Source organism: Balaenoptera physalus (assembly GCF_965194825.1).
Source record: "Balaenoptera physalus genome assembly, chromosome: 1".
Classification (NCBI taxonomy): Eukaryota; Metazoa; Chordata; class Mammalia; order Artiodactyla; family Balaenopteridae; genus Balaenoptera; species Balaenoptera physalus.
In genome coordinates, this window is record NC_138882.1 from 153,693,479 (window position 1) to 153,718,170 (window position 24,692).

Genomic DNA, 24,692 nt, shown 5'->3' on the forward strand with positions numbered 1-24,692 from the left:
CTTAAATGTCCATTAACAGAAAAATGGATAAACAAACTGAGGTAAATTTATACAATGTAATACTGCTCATTAATCAAAAGAATGAACAGATAAATGCAACAGCATAAATGAATCTCAAAAATATTATATTAAGTGGAAAAAGCAGACATAAAAAGTCCATTTATATGAAGTTCAAGAATAGGTAAAATTAATCTATGGTGATAAAAATCAGAATAACGACTGCCTCTGGGTAGGAGGTGGGGAGAAATTCCTGGAAAGCAGGAAGAGAAATTCCTGGAAAGCAGGATGAGGGATCCTTACAGGATGATGGAAAATTTCTGTATCTTGACTGGGGTTGTGATTACATGGGAATATATTTGTTGAAATTCAACATCATATATTTAAAATCTATATCTCAAATTGTTAAGTGTTATTAAAATGTAAATCATCTATAGGTGGTATTGTAGTCTTTAAAATGGGGATAATATTACTGCAACTTCATGGGGCAGTTATGAGGTCTAAATGAGATAGCTACATATAAAGCACTTAGAACAGTGTGCAGTAAACACTTGATTTTAGCTATTATTATGATGATAATGTCATTCCCTTGCTTAAAACCTTCTGATGGCAGAAATAATAAAATCTAAACTCCATGTTTTAGCCTACAAATTCCTGTGTGATTTGACCCTTATCTCCCTCTTTAATCTCATCATTATTTCCCTCTCACTTCAGTCTACTCACACTGACTTTCTGTTTACTGAACAATACCAAGATCATTCCTACTTGGAGTTTCTGTACTTGCTATCCCATTAGCTTAGAAAAAAGCTCTTCCACAGGGTCGTCACATGTCTGGCTTCTTTTTTTAACCTAAGTCTCAGATTAAATACTACCCACTTGAAGAGACATTCCCTGACCACTTTATTTGTTAATTATCTGTCTCCTCCCAGTGGCACTGCAAGTCTGTGAAAGAATGAATTAGTGAATAATTTCTGGTTTTCTGACTTGTGCAAGTGGATAGATAGTATGTATTCATTTGCTGAAATAGGGAATACTGGAAGAGTGTGTGGGAAGATCGTATTACAATTTAAATTTTTTAACATGAGCCAAAGCAAATACTGAACCAATTAAATAATAAAAAACACCAAATTTTAGGGTTGAAAGGAACTGAGGTATCAAGTATCTTTTTTCCATCTCTGGCAAAAGACTACATTTAGACCATACCAGAGATTCTGTCAGCTCTCTTCTTAAATATCTCCTAAAGAAAGAGAGTCTTTTTCTCTCAGTAATGTTTTTAACCTCTAAATTAGTAGTCAAAATTTTAAAAATTTTCTAGCTTTCTATTATAATTCAAACCCATGTCTTCTACAGAATAAAATAGATCTTGTTATTCCTTAAAATTTTAATGCATGAAGATTGTTATTATACTGCTCGGACTATTATACTACTAGGCCTTCTCTTTTCAGGCTACTCTAAACATGTAAAGTTTTCTCTCCCCAATCAAATTACAGAATCAATATCATTATAGTTATTTAAATTTAATACCACTTGAGAAAATCTTTCACTGAATTTTTAAAAGAAAGAAAGTCAAATGTTCTAATAAATCTTACCTTCGTTTGCAAATCAGGAACCACAAAGCTGATGCCAAAGCGAAGAAACCAATTCCCAAAGTAACAGCACCAGCACCCAGAAAATAGGTTAAGTGGTTAAAAAAACCTATACAAATAAATTATAAAAGATTATTTCAGGCATGTATCTTCATTCTCTATGTAAAATTAAATGACATAATAGCTTAACACATAATGTAGTGTTAATAACACATAATGTGTGTTAATACACATTAACACCCATAAAAACACACATAATGTGCATTAATAACACATAATAACACATAATGTAGTGTTTAAGACATTAACGAGGAGGTTGGGAGACCTGAATTCTGGTCCTTTGCAATTCTAATAAATTTCAAGACCCTGAGTTTGAGAATTACATGGGGCCTCATCCTCATTAGCGCCCAGGGCACTTTTGTTTGACCCTACCAAAATTTGAGACCTGTTTTGCTTGTTTTTATACAGCTGTCACCTCCTTTCTTCTTATCTAGTTGTCTCCCTTTCCAGTCCAGCTGTGAATTTTTATGCTACTTTTCCAGTATCGTTCTTTGCAGTCCTTCAACATAAGAGGATTTCCATTTTAAGATTTTTATTATCAATCACTACAAGGAGGTAGATGAGGGTAGTAAAGAACAAATATGAGGAATTTTTAAAGATCTTAGAAATCTTTAAACATTTTATCTCTACTTTTTCTCAGGAACAGTAAAAGATCATAGCCAAAAGCTAAATAAAAGCAATGTAAATAATGATATATCACAAGTTTATAACTGGAAAAGCCTACAGGAATTATATGGTATAACTCCTTCATTTTACAGATGATAAAACTGAGGCCCAGGTGAAAACAGTAAGTGAAGTAAGGTCATGCAGCAAATTAAAGGCAGTCCTCTGTTTTTTTCTATTATCGTATCCCTGCCACCAAACATCTCAATACTGGTATGTATTAAAAAGAATTAAGAATAAAGAAAGCATGAGATATTTATAGTTAGGTTGGTCAAGTATTCATTAAGATTCTGAAATCTGCTACCTAAACATAAAGCAAGCTGTAGAAAGCTTTCACAGAAGGCTGTATAGAATTTGAAGGGCCTTAAGACAACTTAGGAGTATATTATTTGGGGAAAAAGAGGTTTAAAAGTATAAAACTAATAGAAGATCTTTATGTGTGAACATATTATAAGTTCCACTAAGGGTATGACGTGATAAAGACTTTGTTGTTCCCATACTTCTGTTGTTTCCTAAGTAATTTCCAACTTTCTAGACGGTGCCTCTCAAATCTTAGTTTTCTTTGGGTTCAGAAATATCTACATTTGGAAATTAATTAATGGTACAAAAAATTACATAAGGCTATTTATCAAAGTGATACATTACGAAAAAACACCTCCAATTTTCATTTTTATACATGAAAAAACATAGATATTTTGGACCAGATAATTTGTTGTGAGGGACTGTCCTGTGCATTGTGCCAAAGATATCTCCAGGCATTACCAAATGCATTCTGAGGGGCAGAACTGCCCTCAGTTGAGGATCACAGGTATAGTGGTATAAGGAGATATCAGATAGTATTAAATGATAAAAGCAAGATAGATAAAACACAAATTTTAAAAAAATTTAAAGATATAGTTGTACTCAAATATAAGATAAATATTTCTATGGACAAAAGAAGAAAAGCAACACACAGAAATAAGTAGGAGCTAAAACCACAAGCATGCTAGGCACCGAGATCTGGAAGCAGGAATTAACTAGAAGAAGCAGAGAATATCAGTGAGACAATTCCCAGACCAAGCCATCCTCTGGCGTGGTGAATGACCAACTCAAAAAAGGACCAAGGAGGAATCTTGGAAATTATAAATTAAAAAATTTTAAGATGGAGTACATGTTTCTTTAAATACAAAGAATTAATGAAATGAAAGATAATACTGAGAGATTCACCCAATTTCATAAAAAAGTGGAAAATATGATAAATTATGAGACTTGGAAAAGATTAAGAGCATATAGCATAAAACTAATAGGGGTCCCAAAAGAGAGAATAGAGAAGTAGCAGAGAAACAATATTAAGAGATACAGCTTAAAAAGGTCTTTTCTTTTCCTTTTTTAAAATTTATTTATTTATTTTTGGCTGCGTTGGGTCTTCATTGCTGCATGCGGGCTTTCTCTAGTTGCGGTGAGCGGGGGCTACTCTTTGTTGCGGTGCGCGGGTTTCTCATTGCGGTGGCTTCTCTTGTTGCGAAGCACGGGTTCTAGGCACGCAGGCTTCAGTAGTTGTGGCACGCAGGCTCAGTAGTTGTGGCTCGCGGGCTCTAGAGCGCAGGCTCAGTAGTTGTGGCGCACGGGCTTAGTTGCTCCGCGGCATGTGGGATCTTCCCGGACCAGAGATTGAACCCATGTCCCCTGCATTGGCAGGCGGATTCTTAACCACTGCACCACCAGGGAAGCCCAGAAGGTTTTTTCTTTAAAAAACTTTTTTTTCAATTTACACATATTAAAATTCACTTGTGAGTGTGTGTGTGCAGTTCTGTAAGTTTTGACAAATATAAGAAGTATTTAATCACCACCACAACCAAGTTACAGAAAACTTCCATCACCCCAAAACATTTCCTGGTACAGCTTCTTAGTAGTCAAGTACTAACTGCTGGCAACCACTGATTATTTTCCATCCCTCTTCTCTATCCTTATGTTTTTGCCTTTTCCAGAATTTCATATAAATAGAATAATACAGCATGTTGTCTTTTGAGTCTGGCTTTTTTAACTTAGCATAATGCATTTGAGATTCATCCATGTTGTTGCATGTATCAGTAGTTTGTTTCTTTTTATTGCTGAGTAACATTCCATTTTATAGATGGACCACAGTTTATTCCCCAGCTAAGAGATGTTTGGTTGTTTCCAGTTTGGGGTTGTTAGGAATAAGGCATACTATACATTTGCATACAGTTGCTTATTTGAACATAAGTTTTTATTTCAGTAGGGTCATATAGCAAGTATATATTCAAATTTATAAGAAACTACCAAACTGCTTTCCAAAGTGGTTGTTCTGTCTTGCTTTCCCACCAGCAAATACAACAGTTCCAGTTGCTTTGTATCATGGCTACCACTTGATATTGTCAGTTTCATTTCAGCCATCCTAATAGATGCACAGTGGTATCTTACTGTGGAGATACAGTGGTATCTTCCTTTAAAAAAAGGAAAAGAAAAAACCTTTTTTAAGCTGCATCTCTTAATATTGCTTCTCTGCTACTTCTCTATTCTCTCTTTTGGGACCCCTGTTTTAATTTACATTTCCTTAGTGAATAATTATGTTGAGCATCTTTCCACATGCTTATTTGCCATCCATATATCTTATTCAGTGAAGTGTTTGTTCAGATCTTTGCTGATTTTTTAGAATTCTTTATATATTCTGGATACAAATCCTTGGTCAGATACATGATTTGGAAATATTTTCTCCCAGCTGTGGCTTGTCTTTTCAATTTTCTTAATAGCGTCTTTCACAGAGCAAAACTTCTTAATTTTAGTGATATCCAATTTATCAACTTTTTTCTTTTATGGTTTGTGCTATGGGCTGTATCTAAGAACTCTTTGCAGGTCAGAAAGATTTTCTTCTATGTTTTCCTATAAAATATTTCTAGTTTTATGTTTTACATTTAATTCATGATTCATTTTGAATTAATTTTTGCATAAGGCAAGAGGCAGGGGTCAAGTTTTTTTTGTTTTTTTTTGTTTTGGGATATGTGTATTCAGTGATTCCAACACTATTTGATGAAAAGACCATCCTTTCTTCATAGAGTTGCTGTTGCACCCTTGTCAAAAATCAGCTACCTATATTTGTCTCTGTCTATTTCTGGAATCTCTATTCTGTCCCCTTTGTATACATTGTCTATTCTTTCACCAATAACAACAATAATAATAATCTAATATTTATACAGCAAATACTATATGCCAGGCACGTTCAAAGTGATTATATATATATTCACTCATTTAATTCTCACAATTCTATAAGCTAAGTATTATTATTTCCCCACTTTACAGATGAGGAAACAGATGAGGCAAAAATGAGGTTAAGTAACTTGCTCAAAGGCATACAACCAATAAATGAGGGACAATAGTAATTAAAAAATTGCTAAAGTCCGTCCTTATCTAGTATAGACAATGAATATCTTTAGATTTTGTTAGAGAAACAGTTAAGTATAAATGCTAAATACTTAAGGGTATCATAAAACAGGATATCTAAATGGCCAATAAATATATGAAAACTTCATTAATAATCACAGAAATGCAAATTAAACCACAAAGAGTCAATACGACAACCCTGTATGATGCCTAAAATGAAAAAGATGGAAAATATCAAGTGCTGTCAAGGTGGCAGAGTAACATGAATTCTCACTCACTGTTGGTGGGAATGTAATTTTCTATAATACTTTGGAAAACTGTTTGGCACTATTATTAAAACTGAACATATACATACCCTATGACCCAGCAATTCTTAGATATATACCAAACTGAAGTACATATATATTTTCTTAAAAATATATGCTAGAATGTTGATAGCATCACTTTTATGTGTGTATGTTGATAGAGACACAAACTGGAAACTACCCAAAGGCCAACTGATAGTTAAACGGATAAATTTTAAAAGTTTAATTGATTTAAAGAAACAAAATGTTCTATAACAATGAGAAAGAATAGAGTACAACTATGCACAACAAAGTGGATAAATTTCATAAATAATGTTGGGAAAAGAAGGCAAACAAAGACATCGGGGGGAGTTCAGGGATGCTGGTAATTAACATACTGTTTCTTGAACAGGGTGCTGGTTATAGAGATGTGTTCAGTGAAAATTCAAGCTTAAAACTTATGACTTATGAATAAACTAGATCGATATGTATCATCATAAATAGAACTGAAAAACCTAGTGTTCAGTGAATAAAGCGATTTCCATAAATTTATATTCAATTATTCTAATCACATACTGATTCCATTTATGCACATTAAAAGGAAACACAAAATAATACTTTTTAAAAAACAATGTGACAGAAGTATTAAAATACACCATACTCATGATATTAGTTGTGTCTGGGGAGGAAATGAGGGGAATGGGACTATGGATAAACTTAAGACTTTATCTGTGATGTTTTCTTTAAAAAATTAAAAATCTGAAGTTTATATGATGAAAAAATATTTATTTAGTAGAAGATTACATGAATGTTTGTTATTCTTTGTCTTTTTCTTTTTACTTTTCTGGTTTTCTCAAATATAAAAAATATAAAAACAATAGGATCTCAATTTTGTAAAAAAAAAAAAAAGAAAGAAAAGAAAGAGGGAAAAACATACTTTTATAAGGTAAATAATCAATACTGGCTACTCCTGGGGTAAGGGCTTAGTTATAATTTTCCACTCCAGACCTTTCTGTACATTCAGATTTTCTAGCATGAGAATCTTAGAAAAATCAGGAACAAAAATTTTTAATCTTCATATGTGATTCTTGACACCTTTACTTTGTACAAGTCTCATTGTAGCAACTTCTCTATTGTTATCACTGTGTTTACAGCCTATTTAGCTTTCTCCTCCTTAAGATCTCTTCCCTCCTCTTTATCCTTTTTGTAATTCTCCATTAGGGAAGAAAATAGGTGTGATTAGTAAAACACCATTCTAGTCCTTGGTTTAAATGGGCCATTTATATCTCAGGGGAATTCCAGTGAGCTATAGAGAATATGAAAGTTCCCAAACCACTTTACCAAGAGAAAGACAAATTACATATTTTCTAATACCTCCAACAAATCACACTTTATCTATAAATCAATCTGTAAAATGAAAAGGCTTGACTCTATGATCATTAAGATCCCCTCTCACTTTGAAGATTTAGTCAATATATAAGTTAAAGGAACACTATATACAGAGGTAGGATTTTTACTTTCTTGACTCTGCCCTTAAGTATGCTATCTAAAGTAATGACTCCTCATTTTCAACAGTCACTTTATTATATGACCCTGTTTCTTTGTCTTTAATAATTGCTATAATAAATAGTCTTCTTTACTTATTGGTTTACTGTCTATTGTCTGTCTTCTTCTACCAGAAGATAAATCTTTTTCACTCTGGTATTCTTAGAGTTTAGAATAATGACTGGTTACTCAAAAATGATTGACTATTTAATGAATAAACGATAGGCACTGTGCTAGATGTTAGTATTAGAAAAATGAATAATAAAGGTATGTGGGTTTTTTCTTGTTTTTTTGGCTGTGCCACTCAGCATGCGGGATCTTAGTTCCCCGACCAGAGATCAAATCTGCACCCCCAGCAGTAGAAGTGTGGACCACTGGACCACCAGGGAAGTCCATAGGTATGTGGTTTAGTAGGAAGTTCATATATGTGAAAAAGAATAAGTGTAATTAAAAAGGTATTATAGGCATTATAATGGAAGAAATAAATACAAAATACAGATACAGGAAGATCTGTAAAAAGATAGGAGAAAAATTTTTTTAAACTCCATAGTCTAGTTAAACATGGTTTGAGAACTTTCTATTGCCAAACCCTTGCCAAGAATTGGTGACTGAGGACTTCTCTGGTGGCACAGTGGTTGAGAGTTCGCCTGCCAATGCAGGGGACACAGGTTCGATCCCTGTTCCGGGAGGAAACCACATGCTGCGGAGCAACTAAGCCCATGTGACACAACTACTGACCCTGTGCTCTAGAGCCCATGAGCCACAACTACTGAGCCCATGTGCCACAACTACTGAGCCTGTGCTCTAGAGCCTGTGAGCTACAACTACTGAGCCCACGCACCATAACTACTGAAGCCCACATGCCCTAGAGCCTGTGCTTTGCAACAAGAGAAGCCACTGCAATGAGAAGTCTGCACACTGTAACAAAGAGTAGTCCCTGCTCGTCACAACTAGAGAAAGCCCACATGCAGCAATGAAGACCCAACGTAGCCAATAAATAGATAAATAAACGAACAACAACAACAAAAAAGAATTGGTGACTGAAAGATAAGTAACACATGGTCATAGAGTTTAAAATCTGGAGGGTACAACATTTAAACAGAATATTCATTACAATATTCTAATTGCTATGATAATGACTTGTTGACAGCACTAAGACAACAGAGGCACTTTGACTAAGTGCAGGAACAGTTTCTTAGAGAACACCTGAGCTAAATCTTACAGAATGAGTAAGAGATAGCTAGCCAAAGATATTAAATCCTAAACCAGGGTATGACTCTTTCACCTTAAGATAAACAAAACTTTCTCTCTATGCACAGTAACCTCCAGCTTACAGTTGATCCTTTTCTTACCATTTGCAGCCAAAACTCTTAAAATGAGAATTTCTACTTCACAACTTCTATTCCCAAGGTCATTAATAACTTCATTAACACACAATTGAAAGGTCACTATTGACCATTCTCTCTCTCTCTTACCTTGGCATAAGTAAAATTAATTCACTTGGTTTTTTCCCATTTCTCTGTCTATAATGTTATTGCCTTTATAGGTTCCTCTTCCCCAGTCTGTCTATCCTTTAACCTATCTATCTATAGCTAGATATACACATATCCTTTAACATATCTACATATGGATATATATAGATGTATAAAGGATATAGATAAATATAGACATGGATATAGATGTTACTTATCTGTATCTATGCCTATATCTTTAACCAGAATTACTATATATTTGTGTCAGGAGTAGTTTCAGATTATCTTTTGTAGTGATTCCAGAACTGAATGTTCGGTTTTATTTTTTGAGTATTCAATACCTGTTTATTATACTCTCCTAGGGTTTTGCCAGATTTCAGTCTCAGGTTTACTCCAGTTCAACAAATGCTTATTGAACACCAAATATGTGTGAGATACTGTTTGAGACACCAAGGGAGGGATAAAAGGCCATTGAAGTAAGAATGAATCCTTACCCTGAGGTTTAAAAATCTATAATGAAATATAAGCAGGGCTCATATGCAACTGGTATAAAAAGTTGACCACACTGATTTTTTTTTAGTTGGTGGTTGCTCTGATTGAATACAAAGCTAACTAGGAAGAACTTGTACTTGGAAGAGATACTTATTATGCTGGTTGGATTTTAATATTATTTGAAAAATGGGAGTCATATTATGTCTCACATAATTAGAATAAGGAATAAATAAGATAATGTTGCAAGGAATTACTAACATAGTAAAGAAGATGACATCTCAAACAGCATGCATATACCAGGCCATAAAGGAAGACTCAACAGTTTTATAGGATTATTACAGATACCACATTCTCTGACAATAATATAATTAATTTTAAATTAGTAACCTAATACATACTCTAGGAAAAGCTGCCATACTTGGAAATTTTTAATCACAGTGTAAATCACTCTTGCATTAAAGAAGAAATCAATGGAAATTTGGAAATTACATAAAACTAATCGATAATGAAGCACTATGTATAAATGCTTGCAGCAACAAAGCTGAAGACAAATTCAAGGGGGGAAAAAAAGCTGAAAAAAAAATGAGCTTAGCATTCAAATTGCAAGTTGAAAAAGACAAGCAAAGTGAGTCCAAATAATGTGGAGGAAGGAAATAAAAAAGAACAGAAATTAGTGAAAAAAATTAAGATTTTAGGTAAACAATAACAAGATTAACAAATCTCTAGTAAGAGTAACCAAATTTTAAAAAAGAAGGCACAGGTAAACAATTTCAAAGGTGAAGAAAGAACATAATTACAGTTACAGCAGAAATTAAAATAAGAAAATACTTTCAACAAATTTATGCTAGTATATTCTAAAACTTATACTAAATTATATATACCTAAAAAGTGACTTACAAAAAGTGACTCAAGAATAGAAAACCTAAATGAACATGTATCCATTAAACTGAATCAACAGTTACAAAATTTCCCCCAAAGAAAACAGCAGGCCCCAATAACTTTACAATTTCTACTGTATACCCATGATTCAAGTATTTCTTATCTTATACAAGCCCTTCCAGAGAATAGAAAGAGGTTTCTGGCTGTTTGTCCAAATGTATTTTCCTCTTCTCCCCAGGCAAAAGGCTAGACTACATGTCCCAGCTTCCCATACCATTAGGTGAAGCCATGCGACTGAGTTCTAACCAATGGAATTTGAACGGAAGTGATGTCATAAAAACCTCCCAAGCACCTTTCTCCATGTTCTTTCTCCCTTTAGGCTTGACTGGGATGGAGATGAACCCCAGGGAACTTTGGAAGCCATGTGTCATCATGGATGTAATTGACATTTACAGAACACTCAACCCAAATGAAATGAAACACAACATATCAGGATTTGTGGGATGCCACTAAAGCAGTATGTAGGGGAAAATCAATACCAAAAAACTGCAGTATTAGGGAAAAAATGTGTGAATAACCTTAAAAACTAAAATAAGTAGAGCAAATTAAGCCCAAAGTAAAGAAAAGAAAAAAATCTAAAGACCAAGTGAAAACCAATGAAATAGAAAACAGAAAAACAATAAAGAAAATCAATGAAACAAAAACCTGATTCTTTGAGGTCTATATAATTGATAAACTTCTAGCTAGACTGACCAATAAAAAGAAAAAAGGCACAAATTATCAATATCAGAAATGAGAGGGCTTCACTGGTGGTGCAGTGGTTAAGAATCTGCCTGTCAATGCAGGGGACACGGGTTTGAGCCCTGGTCCAGGAAGATCCCACATGCTGTAGAGCAACTAAGTCCATGCTCAACAACTACTGAGCCTGCACTCTAGAGCCCACAAGCCGCAACTACTGAGCCTGCATGCCACAACCACTGAAGCCCACATGCCTAGAGCCTGTGTTCTGCAACAAGAGAAGCCACTGCAATGAGAAGCCCATGCAGCACAACGAACAGTAGCCCCTGCTTGCCACAGCTAAAGAAAGCCTGAGCCCAGCAACAGAGACCCAACGCAGCCAAAAATAAATAAATAAATTTATAAAAAAAAAAGAAATGAGAGATGTTACATTACTACAGATTCTACAGATATTAAAAGAATAATAAGGCAATATTATGAACAATTTTATGTTAATAAATCTAACAACTTAGATGAAAGGGAAAATTCCTTAAAATATATAAATTTTCAAAGTTCACTCAAGAAGAAATAGATAACATAGATAGACACACATCTATTAAATAAATTGAAATTGTAGTTAAAGTTCTTAAAAAGAAACTCTATGTCCAGGTGCTTCACTGGTAAATTCTACCAAACACTTTAAGGGAAAAAATAGTATTAATTCTACACAAAGGCTTCCAAAAATTTGAAGACAAGAGAATTCTTTTTTGATTTATCCTATGAGGCTGACATTACCCTGATACCAAAGCCAGGGAAAAAAAGAGGGAGAGAGAGAGAAGTGAGAGAGAGAGAGAGAGAAGTGAGAGAGAGAAAGAGAGGAAATTACAAACTGAACAGATATGCAAAATGCATCTGTGAACACAGATGCAAAATTCTAAACAATATTTTAGCAAATTAAGTCCAACATTATATTAAAAGGATAATACATCATGACCAAGTAGGGTTTATCACAAGAAAACAAGGTTGGTTTACCATGAAAAAACCAATCAATGCAATTCACCATATTAAGAAGTTAGAGGGCTTCCCTGGTGGCACAGTGGTTGAGAGCCTGCCTGCCAATGCAGGGGACACGGGTTTGAGCCCTGGTCTGGGAAGATCCCACATGCCGCGGAGCGGCTGGGCCCGTGAGCCACAATTGCTGAGCCTGCACTGCACGTCTGGAGCCTGTGCTCCGCAACAAGAGAGGCCGTGGTGGTGAGAGGCCCGTGTGCCGCGATGAGGAGTGGCCCCCACTTGACGTGACTGGAGAGGGTCCTTGCACAGAGGCGAGGACCCAACACAGCCATAAAGAAAGAAGGAAAGAATCCTCGTCAAAAAAGGTGATGATTTAAAAAAAAAAAAAAAAAAAAGAAGTTAGAAAAGAAAATCCATGTGATCAATATGGATCTGTGTCAATAGACATGAAAAATTTTGAAACATCCATTCCTGATTTAAAAAAAAAAAAGCTCTCAGAAACTAGGATAGAAGGGAATCTCTATCCTAGTTATCAGGCTCCCCAACCTGATAAAAGTCATTTATTGATCATTTATTGAAAACATCAGACTTAATGGTGAAAGATTGAATGCTTTCCTCCTAAAATCAGTAACAATACAGGGATGTCCACTCTTACAACTTCTATTCAACACTGCACTGAAGGGTCTAGCCAGTGCAACCGGGTATGAAAAAGAAGTAAAAGGCACCTAGAGTAAAATGGAAAAAATAAGAGTTATATTCTCAGTGCTTTGGTCTGAATGTTTCTGTGCCCCCCAAATTCATATGTTGAAATCCTAATGCCCAATGTGATGCTTTTAGGAGTTGGGGCCTTCAAGAAGTGGTTAGGTCATGAGAGTGGAGACCTTGTGAAAGGGATTAGTGCTCTTATGAAAAAGATCCCACAGAGCTCCCTAGCCCCTTCCACCACTTGAGAACACATCAAGAAGCAAGAAGAGGGCTCTTACCAGACACAAAACTTGATAATTTCGGCCCCCTGATATCAGATTTACAGCTTCCAGAACTGTGAGAAATAAATTTCTGTTGTTTATAATACATCCAGTTTGTGGTATTATGTTATAGCAGCTCGAATTGACTAAGACACACAGAGAACATGATCATCTATGTAGAAAATCCTGTGGAATTTTAAATAAACTAGTACAAAAATTAAGTGAGTTTAATAAGATTGCAGGATACAAGAACAATATACAAAAACAAATTGTCTTCTGGTACTGTTAACTCCTAGAAGAAAACAGAAAAAATGTTTCATGACATTAGTCTTTGCAATTATTTCATGAATATGACACCAAAAGCATAGATAAAAAAAGCAAAAATAGACAATTGGGACTATATCAAACTAAAAAGTTTCTGCACAGCAAAGGAAACAATCAACAGAGTGATAAGGCAACATACAGAATGGAAAAAATATTTACAAACCATAAGAGGTTAATTTCCAAAATATAAAAGCTACAACTCAATGGCAAAAAAGCTAATAACCCAACTTAAAAATGGGCTAAAGACTTGAATAGACATTTCTCCCAAGAAGACATATAAATGGCCAATAGGCATATAAAAAGATGTTCAACATCTCTAACGCTTAGGGAAATGTCAATCAAAACCATAAGGAGATATAACCTCACACCAGTTAGAATGACTATTTTCAACAACAACAACAACACAAAAGAGGATACAGAGAAATTGGAACTCTTGTACACTGTTGGTGGAAATGCAAAGTGGTGCAGCTCCTATGGAAAACAGTATTGAGATTCCTCAAAAAATTAAAATTAGAACTACCATATGATTCAGCAATCCTACTATGGGTATTTATCCAAAAGAAATAAAAACAAGATCTCAAAGACACATTAGCACTCCAATGTTCAGTACAGCAGTATTCACAACAGCTAAAATGTGTAAAAAAAACTAAACATCCACCAGTGTATGAATAGATAAAGAAAATGTAGTATATACATAGAGCCTTAAAAAAGAACGAAATCTTGCAAAATATGACAACATGGATGAACCTGAAGGACATTATCCTAAGTGAAATAAGTCAGTCACATTAGGACAAATACTGTGTAATTCCATTTATATGAGGTACAATCAAACTCATAGAAACATAGAGTGGTGGTTGCCAGGGGCTGGAGGAAGGAAGGAAATGAAGAGTTGCTAATCAATGGGCATAAAGTCTTAACTATGCAAGATGGATAAGTTCTAGAGATCTGCTGTACAACACTGTGCCTATAGTTAACAGTACTGTATTACACACTTAAAAATTTATGAGGGTAGATTTCATGTTAAGTGTTCTTACCACAATAAAATAAAAATTTTTTAAAAGACAAAACAAAAAGAAAAGTCTTTCTATATACTATCAAAAACAATTGGAAGGGCAGAAGTTGAGACACAGAGATAGAGAACAAATGTATGGACACAAAGGGGGGAAAGCCGCGGGTGGGTTGGGATGGTGGTGTGATGAATTGGGTGATTGGGATTGACATGTATACACTGATGTGTATAAAATTGATGACTAATAAGAACCTGCTGTCTAAAAAAATAAATAAAATAAAATTCAAAAATTCAAAAAAAAAAAAAAGAAGTGCATAATGTTTGCCTTCCTTCTGTTTAGGATAAGAAAAAAACAAAAAAAAAAAAAACAATTGGAAACTGAAATGTTCAAAAATTACCATTTGCAACAGCATAAAAATATGAAATACTTAGGGATAAATCTGATAAAAGATGTGAAAAGCCTGTACATAGGCAACTACAAAATATTGCTAAGAGGAATTAAGGATGACCTAAATAAAAAGAGACACATACCTTGCTCCTGAGTTGAAAGAGATACTGCTATTCTGATATTAATCCTCCCTAAATTGATCTATAGTTTCAATGCAATGCCAATCAAAATTCCAGTAGGCTTTCTTATAAAAATTGATAAGGTGGTTCTAAAATTCAGACGGAAATGCAAAAGACCGAGAATAGTTAAAACACCTCTAAAAAAAGAAGAAAAAGTTGGAGGGATAACTACCTGATTTAAAGACTTATTATAATTAAAATAGTAATCAAAACAGCATGATATTGACAACCAGGGCACCTACCAGGCGCTGGTGGGGGACCTCGGAGACCTAAAGGGATGGGAGGAATCCCCATGCAACTGGGTGGGATGTTGTGGGGAAGGAGGGGGGAAGGAAAAGTGGAGGTAGGATGGGACTGGTGTCACTGAGGGGCAGCTGGGGAAGAGGAGGGGTTCCAACTCACAGTGAGGGAATCAGCTGGGACAGGGAGAGACCTTCGGGAGATTGAGGGATTGGGGGGGAATGTGGCCAGCATTTCCCATGCCAGCTCAGGCCCCGGTGAGCCTGCTGAGGTCCCGGGCCTGAACCTCTGCCCTCTGGGGACCCATCAACCCACGCAGGTCATGAGACTAAGCATGGCCCCCAAGGCCTTTTACAGCCATGCAGCTCCTGAGCCTAAGCCCGCCCTCCCCAACAATTCCCCCATCCCCGCCAACAAGGCTTTTCTGGCTTTTTTTTTTTTTTTTTTTTTACTGTTGTGGTTCTGTTTTCCTTTGTTCTTGTTTGCTTTGTTTTTCATTCATTTTTATTTTTTCTAATATATTTTTAATTTCTCTAATTTAATTTATTTTTTATTCTTTGTTATTGTTCTGCTCCTTTTTCCTTGTTACTTTTTTTTTTTTGCAGCGCTGCATGACCTGTGGGTCTTGGTTCCCAGGCTGGGGGACAGGCCAGAGCTCCTGTGGTGGGAGAAAGAAGTCCAAACTGGTGGACTAACAGAAAAACTCAGACCTCAGGGAATATTAATTGGAATGAGGTCTCCCGGGGGTCCTCATCTCAGCACCAAGACGCAGCTCTATCCCACTGCCTGCCAACTCCAGTGCTGGATGCCTCAGGCCAAACAACCAACAAGACAAGAACACAGTTCTACCCATCAAAAAAAATGAGACAAGAAAAAAGTATGTTACAGACAAAGGAGCAAGGTAAAAACCTACAAGATCAAATAAATGAAAAGGAAATAGGCAATCTACCTGAAAAAGAATTCAGAGTAATGATAGTAAAGATGATCCAAAATCTCAGAAATAGAATTGAGGCACAGATCGAGAAAATACAAGAGATGTTTAACAAGGGCTTAGAAGAACTAAAGAACAAGCAAACAGTGATGAACAACACAATAACTGAAATGAAAAATACACTAGAAGGAATCAATAGCAGAATAACTGAAGCAGAAGAATGAAAAGTGAGCTGGAAGATAGAATGGTGGAAATAACTGCCAAGGAGCAGAATAAAGAAAAAAGAATGAAAAGAATTGAAGACAATCTCAGAGACCACTGGGACAACACAAAATGCACCAACATTCAAATTATAGTGGTCCCAGAAGAAGAAGAGAAAGAGAAAGGGTCTGAGAAAACATATGAAGAGATTATAGTTGAAAACTTCCCTAATATGGGAAAGGAAATAGCTGCCCAAGTCCAGGAAGCACAGAGAGTCCCATACAGGATAAACCATAGGAGACAAACCAAGATGCATATTAATCAAACTAACAAAAATTAAATTAAAAGAAAAAATATTAAAAGCAGCAAGGGAAAAGCAACAAATAACATACAAGGGAATCCCCATAAGGTTATCAGCTGATTTTTCAGCAGAAACTCTGAAGGCCAGAAGGGAGTGGCAGGATATATTTAAAGTGATGAAAGGGAAAAAGCTACAACCAAGATTACTCTACCCAACAAGGATCTCATTCAAATTTGACAGAAAAATCAAAAGCTTTACAGACAAGCAAAAGCTAAGAGAATACAGCACCACCAAACCAGCTTTACAATAAACACTAAAGGAATTTCTCTAGGCAGGAAACACAAGAGAAGAAAAAGACCCACAAAAACAAACCCAAAACAATTAAGAAAATGGTAATGGGAAAATACATGTTGCTAATTACCTTAAATGTAAATGGATTAAATGCTCCAACCAAAAGGCACAGACTGGCTGAATGGATACAAAAGCAAGACCCATATTTATGCAGCATATAAGAGATCCACTTCAGCCCTAGGGACATATACAGACTGAAAGTGAGGGGATGGAAAAGATATTCTATGCAAATGGAAATCACAAGAAAGCTAGAGTAGCAATACTCATATCAGATAAAATAGACTTTAAAATAAAGACTGCTACAAGAGACAAGGAAGGACACTACATAATGATCAAGGGATCAATCCAAGAAGATGTAACAATTATAAATATTTATGCACCCAACATAGGAGCACCTCAATACATAAGGCAAACGTTAACAGCCATAAAAGGGGAAATCAACAGTAACACAATAACAGTGGGGAACATTAACACCCCACTTACACCAGTGGACAGAACATCCAGACAGAAAATAAACAAGGAAACACAAGCTTTAAATGACGCAATAGACTAGATAGATTTAATTGATATTTATAGGACATTCCACCTGAAAGTGGCAGAATACACTTTCTTCTCAAGTGCACATGGAACATTCTCCAGAATAGATCACATCTTGGGTCACAAATCAAGCCTTGGAAAATTTAAGAAAACTGAAATCATATCAAGCATCTTTTCCAACCACAATGCTATGAGATTAGAAATCAATTACAGGAAAAAAACTGTAAAAACACAAACAAATGGAGGCTAAACAGTGCTAAATAACAAAAAGATCACTGAAGAAATCACAGAGGAAATTTTAAAAATACACAGAAACAAATGATAACAAAAACATGATGACCCAAAACCTATGGGACTCAGCAAAAGCAGTTCTAAGTTTATAGTAATTCAATCTCTCCTCAAGAAACAAGAAAAATCTCAAATAAAAAATCTAACCTTACACCTAAAGAAACTAGAGAAAAAAGAATAAACATAAAACCCAAAGTCAGTAGAAGGAAAGAAATCATAAAGATCAGAGCAGAAATAAATGAAATAGAAATGAAGAAAACAACAGCAAAGAACACTAAAACTAACAGTTGGTTCTTTGAGAAGATAAACAAAACTGATAAACCTTTAGCTAGACTCATCAAGAAAAAAAGGGAGAGGACTCAAATCAATGAAATTAGAAATGAAAAAGGAGAAATTATACCTGACACCGCTGAAATACGAAGGATCATAAGAGACTACTACAAGCAACTATATGCCAATAAAATGGACAACCTGGAAGAAATGGACAAATTCTTGGAAAGGTACAACTTTCCAAGACTGAACCAGGAAGAATTAGAAAATATAAACAGACCAATCACAAGTAATGAAATTGAAACTGTAATTAAAGATCTTCCAACAAACAAAAGTGCAGGACCAGATGGTTTCACAGGTGAATTCTATCAAACATTTAGAGAAGAGCTAACACCTATCCTTCTCAAACTCTTCCAAAAAATTGCAGAGGGAGGAGCACTCCCAAGTTCATTCTACAAGGCCACCATCACCCTGATACCAAAACCAGACAAAGATATCACAAAGAAAGAAAATTACAGATTGATATCACTGAGGAACATAGACCCAAAAATCCTCAACAAAATATTAGCAAACAGAATCCAACAACACATTCAAAGGATCATACACCATGCTCAAGTGGGATTTATCCATGGGATGCAAGGATTCTTCAATATATGCAAATCAACCAATGTGATACACCATATTAACAAATAAAAGAATAAAAGCCATATGATCATCTCAATAGATGCAGAAAAAGCTTTGGCAAAATTCAACACCCATTTATAATAAAAACTCTCCAGAAAGTGGGCATAGAGGGAACCTACGTCAATGTAATAAAGGCTGTATACGACAAACCCACAGCAAACATCATTCTCAATGGTGAGGGACTGAAAGCATTTCCTCTAAGATCAGGAACAAGACAAGGATGTCCACTCTCACCACTCTTTTTTTTTTTTTTTTTTTTTTTAAATTATTTATTTATTTATTTTGGCTGTGTTGGGTCTTCGTTTCTGTGAGAGGGCTTTCTCTAGTTGCGGCGAGCGGGGGCCATTCTTCATCGCAGTGTGCGGGCCTCTCACTATCGTGGCCTCTCTTGTTGCGGAGCACAGGCTCCAGATGCACAGGCTCAGTAGTTGTGGCTCACGGGCCTAGTTGCTCCGCGGCATGTGGGATCTTCCCAGACCAGGGCTCGAACCCGTGTCCCCTGCATTGGCAGGCAGATTCTCAACCACTGCGCCACCAGGGAAGCCCCCTCACCACTCTTATTGAATATAGTTTTGGAAGTCAGCCACGGCAATCAGAGAAGAAAAGAAATAAAAGGACTACAAATTGGAAAAGAAGAAGTAAAACTGTCACTGTTTGCAGATGACAATGATACTACACATAGAAAATCCTAAAGATGTCACCAGAAAACTACTAGAACGAATCAATGAATTTGGTAAGGTTGCAGGATACAAAATTAATGCACAGAAATCTCTTGCATTCCTATACACTAACAACAAAAGATCACAAAGAGAATTTAAGGAAGCAATCCCACTTACCATCGCAATAAAAAGAGTAAAATACCTAGGAATAAACCTACTTAAGGAGGCAAAAGACCTGTATGCAGAAAACTATAAAACACTGATGAAAGAAATCAAAGATGACACAAACGGGTAGAGAAATATACCATGTTCTTGGATTGGAAGAATCAATATTTCAAAAATGACTATACTACCCAAAGCAATCTACAGATTCAATGCAATCCCTATCAAATTACCAAGGGCATTCTTCACAGAACTAGAACAAAAAATATTACAATTTGTATGGAAACACAAAAGATCCTGAATAGCCAAAGCAATTTTGAGAAAGAAAAACAGAGCTGGAGGAATCAGGCTCCCTGACTTCAGACTATATTACAAAGCTACAGTAATCAAGACAGTATAGTACTGGCACAAAAACAGAAATATAGATCAATAGTACAGAATAGAAAGTCCAGAGATAAACCCACGCACCTATGGTCACCTGATCTGTGACAAAGGAGACAGGAATATACAATGGAGAAAAGACAGTCTCTTCAATAAGTGGTGCTGGAAAAAACTGGACAGCTACATGTAAAAGAATGAAATTAGAACACTCCCTAACACCATATACAAAAATAAACTCGAAATGGATTAAACACCTAAATGTAAGATTAGACACTATAAAACTCTTAGAGGAAAACATAGGAGAAACACACTTTGACATAAATCACAGCAAGATCTTTTTGAACCACCTCTTAGAGTAATAAAAATAAAAAAAAAAATAAATGGGACCTAATTAAACTTAATAGCAAAGGAAACCATAAACAAGATGAAAAGACAACACTCAGAATGGAAGAAAACTTTTGCAAACGAATCAACAGACAAAGGATTAATCTCCAAAACATACAAACAGCTCATGTAGCTCAATATCTAAAAAACAGACAACTCAATCAAAAAATGGGCAGAAGACCTAAATAGACATCTCTCCAAAGAAGACATACAGATGGCCAAGAGGCACATGAAAAGATACTCAACATCACTAATTATTAGAGAAATGCTACAATGAGGTATCACCTCACAGCAGTCAGAATGGCCATCATCAAAAAATCTACAAACAATAAATGCTGGAGAGGGCATGGAGAAAAGGGAACCCTCTTGCCCTCTTGGTGGGAATGTAAATTGATACAGCCACTGTGGAGAACAGTATGATGGTTCCTTTGAAAACTAAAAATAGAACTACCATATGACCCAGCAATCCCACTACTGGGACATACCCTGAGTAAACCATAATTCAAAAGGACACATGTACCCGCGTGTTCATTGGAGCACTATTTACAATAGCCAGGACATGGAAACAACCTAAATGTCCATTGACAGATGAATGGATAAAGAAGATGTGGTACATATATACAATGTAATATTACTCAGCCATAAAAAGGAATGAAATTGAGTCATTTGAAGAGGTGTGGAAGGACCTAGAGTCCGACATACAGTGTGAAGTGGGTCAGAAAGAGAAAAAAGAAATATCATATATTAATGCATGTGTGTTGAATCTAGAAAAGTGGTATAGATGAACCTATTTTTAGGGCAGGAATAGAGACGCAGACACAGAGAACAGACGGGTGGACACAGGGGGAAGGGGAACGTGGATGAAATGAGAGATTGGGATTGACATATATACACTACCATGTGTAAAATAGGTAGCTAGTGGCACCTGCTGTATAGCACAGGGAGCTCAGCTCGGTGCTCTGTGATGACCTAGATGGGTGGGATGGTCCATGAGAGAGGGGATATCTGTATACATACAGCTGATTGACTTTGTTGAACAGCAGAAACTAACACAACATTGTAAAGCAATTATACTCCAATTTAAAAAACACAACAAAACAAAACAACAACAACATAACAGCATGGTGTTGGCATGAAGATAGACAAATAGATCAATGGTACAAAATAGAGATTGCAGAAATAAACCCACATATAAGAAGACAATTGAGTTTTGGCCAAGTGTCAAAGACAATACTGTAGTGCTGGAACAACTGGATAACCATATGCAAAAAATAAACTTAGAACTATATCTCACAAAATATCTCATAAATTTTAACTCAAAATTAATCAAAACCAAAACATACCTAAAACTATAAATTTCTAGTAGAAAACATAGGGGAAATATCTTTGTGACATTGAGCTAGGCAAAGATTTCTTAGATATGACACCAAAAGCACAATTCAAAAAGAACAGATGGACAAATCAAATTTTAAAACATCTGCTCTTCAAAAGACACTACTAAGAGAATGAAAAGACAATCCACAGACTGGGAGATAATCTTAGTAAAGCATATATCTGATTAAGAAGTTGCATCCATAATTGGGTGATTGGGATTAACATATACACACTACTGTATATCAAATAGATAACTAATAAGAACCTACTGTATAGCACAGGGATCTCTACTCAATACTCGGTAATGACCTATATGGGAAAAGAATCTAAAAAAGAGTGGATACATGTATATGTATAACTGATTCACTTTGCTGTATGGCAGAAACTAACACAACATTGTATATCAAGTATAATCCAATAAAAATTAAATTTAAAAAAGAACTTGCATCCAGAATATATAAAGAAATCTCAAAACTCAACAGTAAAAAATAAAGAAAAACTCAACAGTGACAAAATGAACAACCCAATAAAAATAAGCAAATTCTATGAACATACCCTTTACCAAACAAGATATATATACGACAAATAAGTGTATGAGAAGATTCCTCACATATTTAGGACAGCTAAAATTAAGGATTGACCATACCAAAGATTGGCAAGGAATTGGAACTCTCATACCTTGCTGGTGGGAATGTACAATGGTACAATCACTTTGGAAAATAGTTTGACAGTTTCGTGAAAAGTTAAACATATGCCTACCATGTGACTCAGCCATTCTATTCCTATATATCTATCCAAGAGAAAAAGAAATATACATCCATACAATTTTCATAGCAGCTTTATTTGTAACAGCCAAAAACTGTGTGTTAGGCAAAATTCTAAGTTGGTTCCAAGATTCCTGCATGTATTCCCCTGGTATACATGCACCTACCTTCTCCCAGTTATTAAAAAAGTACTAATCTACGTACTACTTCGAAAAGATTGTGCAGATGGGGGCTTCCCTGGTGGCGCAGTGGTTGAGAATCTGCCTGCCAATGCAGGGGACACGGGTTCGAGCCCTGGTCTGGGAAGATCCCACATGCCACGGAGCAACTAGGCCCGTGAACCACAATTACTGAGCCTGCGCGTCTGGAGCCTGTGCTCCGCAACTAGAGAGGCCGCGATAGTGAGAGGCCCGCACCGCGATGAAGAGTGGCCCTCACTTGCCGCAACTAGAGAAAGCCCTCGCACAGAAACGAAGACCCAACACAGCCATAAATAAATAAATAAATAAATAAAAATTAAAAAAAAAAAAAAAAGATTGTGCAGATGTTATTAAGGTCCCAAATCAGTTGAGTTTAAGGTAGGGAGATGACCTGAGGGCCCTGACCTAATCACCTGAGCCCTTTAAATCTGGGTCTAGTGGTCAGACTGGTAAAGTCAGGGATTTGAAGCATGAGGGGGATTCATGTATGAAAAGTTCTCTGCTACTGGTTTGAAGATGGAGGGAGCCATGAGGCAAACAATGAAGACAGCCTCTAGCAGCTGAGAGAGACCCCTAACTGACAGCCAGAAAGAAAATGGGGACCGCAGTTCTACAGCTAGAAGAAACTAAATTTAGTCAACAACCTAAATGAGCTCGGAAGTGGCTTTTTCCCCAGAGCCACAAAAAAGAAATGCAGCCTGGCAGACACCTTGATTTCAGACTTATAATACCGTAAGCAGAGAAATTTGGCTACAGTGTGTCTGGACTTTTGCCCTACATAACTAAAAACTAATAAATGGGTGTTGTTTTAAGCAGCTAAGATTGTAGTAACTTGTTATGCAGCAATAGAAAACTACTACAAACTAGAAACAACTCAAGTGACAATCAACAGATAAATGGATAAACAAGTTGTTAATATATTCATACAATGTAAAACTCTCATCAGTAAAGAGAAATAAACTATTGATACATGCAACATGAATAAATTTCAAAATTCTGCTGAGAGAAAAAAGCCAAAAAAAAGTCTTCATATTATATGATCTCATTTTCATAAAACTTTAAAAAATGCAAACTAATCTACAGTGACAGAAAGCAGACGAGTGATTGCTTGGAGATGGGGGACAGAGAAGGGTGGGAAGGGGAGATTACAAAAGGGTACACAGATACTTTTGGGGTAATGAATAGGCTCATTATCTTGATTGTGATGATGTATATTTATACATATGTCAAAACTTTGTCAAAAGTGTCAAAAATGTGTTTCAATTATTCCTCAAGAAGCAGTTTTTTAAAGTAAAAATTAAATTATAATATTTTAAAAGAAGAGATGAAAGAAAATTTGAACACAATGAAAATGAAATTAAATGCTACATGTTAAAAAATAAATAAATAGAAGAGTCTCTGGGAAGTTTCTTTTTGCTTGTTTTTAGAACCATTTAAATTCTACAATGAAAGACAGATCTGAAACCTTGCTAAAGTAATTATAGTGGATTTTCATTATTTGTGGATTCTGTATTTGTGAATTCATTACACACTAACATTTATTTGTAATACAAAAATGAACACTCACAGTGCTTTTGTGGTTGTTTGCAGATGTGCATATGGGCAGTGGTGAAAATTTTGAGTTGAAGTGCATGTTTTTAACTGAGGTCAAACGAGGCAACATTCTGCCTTTTTGCTGCAGCTCTCATACTATAAACAATAGTCCTTTTTGTGATTTATTTAGTGCCATGATTTTTGCATTTTTGCAATTTTTGTTGGTAAGTTCGCTGTTTAAAATGGTCCCCAAGCATAATGCAGAACACTGTCTAGTGTTCCTAAGTGCAAGATGGCTGTGATATGCCTTAAAGAGAAAATGTGTGTGCTAGATAAATTTTGCTCAGCTATGAGTTATATTGCTGCTGTCGGCTGTGAGTTCAATGTTAATGAATCAGCACTATACCTTATGAAGTGTCTTTAAACAAAAGCACACACAGAATAATATAATACATTCATTGTTTGATGAAAATGTTGTAA

The 24,692-nt window shown here is 35.6% G+C and overlaps 1 protein-coding gene across 5 annotated transcripts in view; it reads right to left on the reverse strand.

Annotated features, from left to right (window-relative positions):
• Positions 1–24,692, reverse strand: part of LOC309645526 (uncharacterized protein C1orf185 homolog) — a 247,587-nt gene that overhangs the window by 27,898 nt on the left and 194,997 nt on the right. For 3 of the 5 annotated variants that reach the window (XM_082430752.1, XM_082430753.1, XM_082430754.1), the window contains exon 4: positions 1,587–1,692. In XM_082430752.1, the coding sequence (XP_082286878.1) occupies positions 1,587–1,692 (106 nt within the window). Of the gene's footprint in view, positions 1–1,586; positions 1,693–10,575; positions 11,895–24,692 lie in introns of those variants that run through there. The other 2 variants (XM_082430755.1, XM_082430756.1) reach the window with 2 other exon arrangements.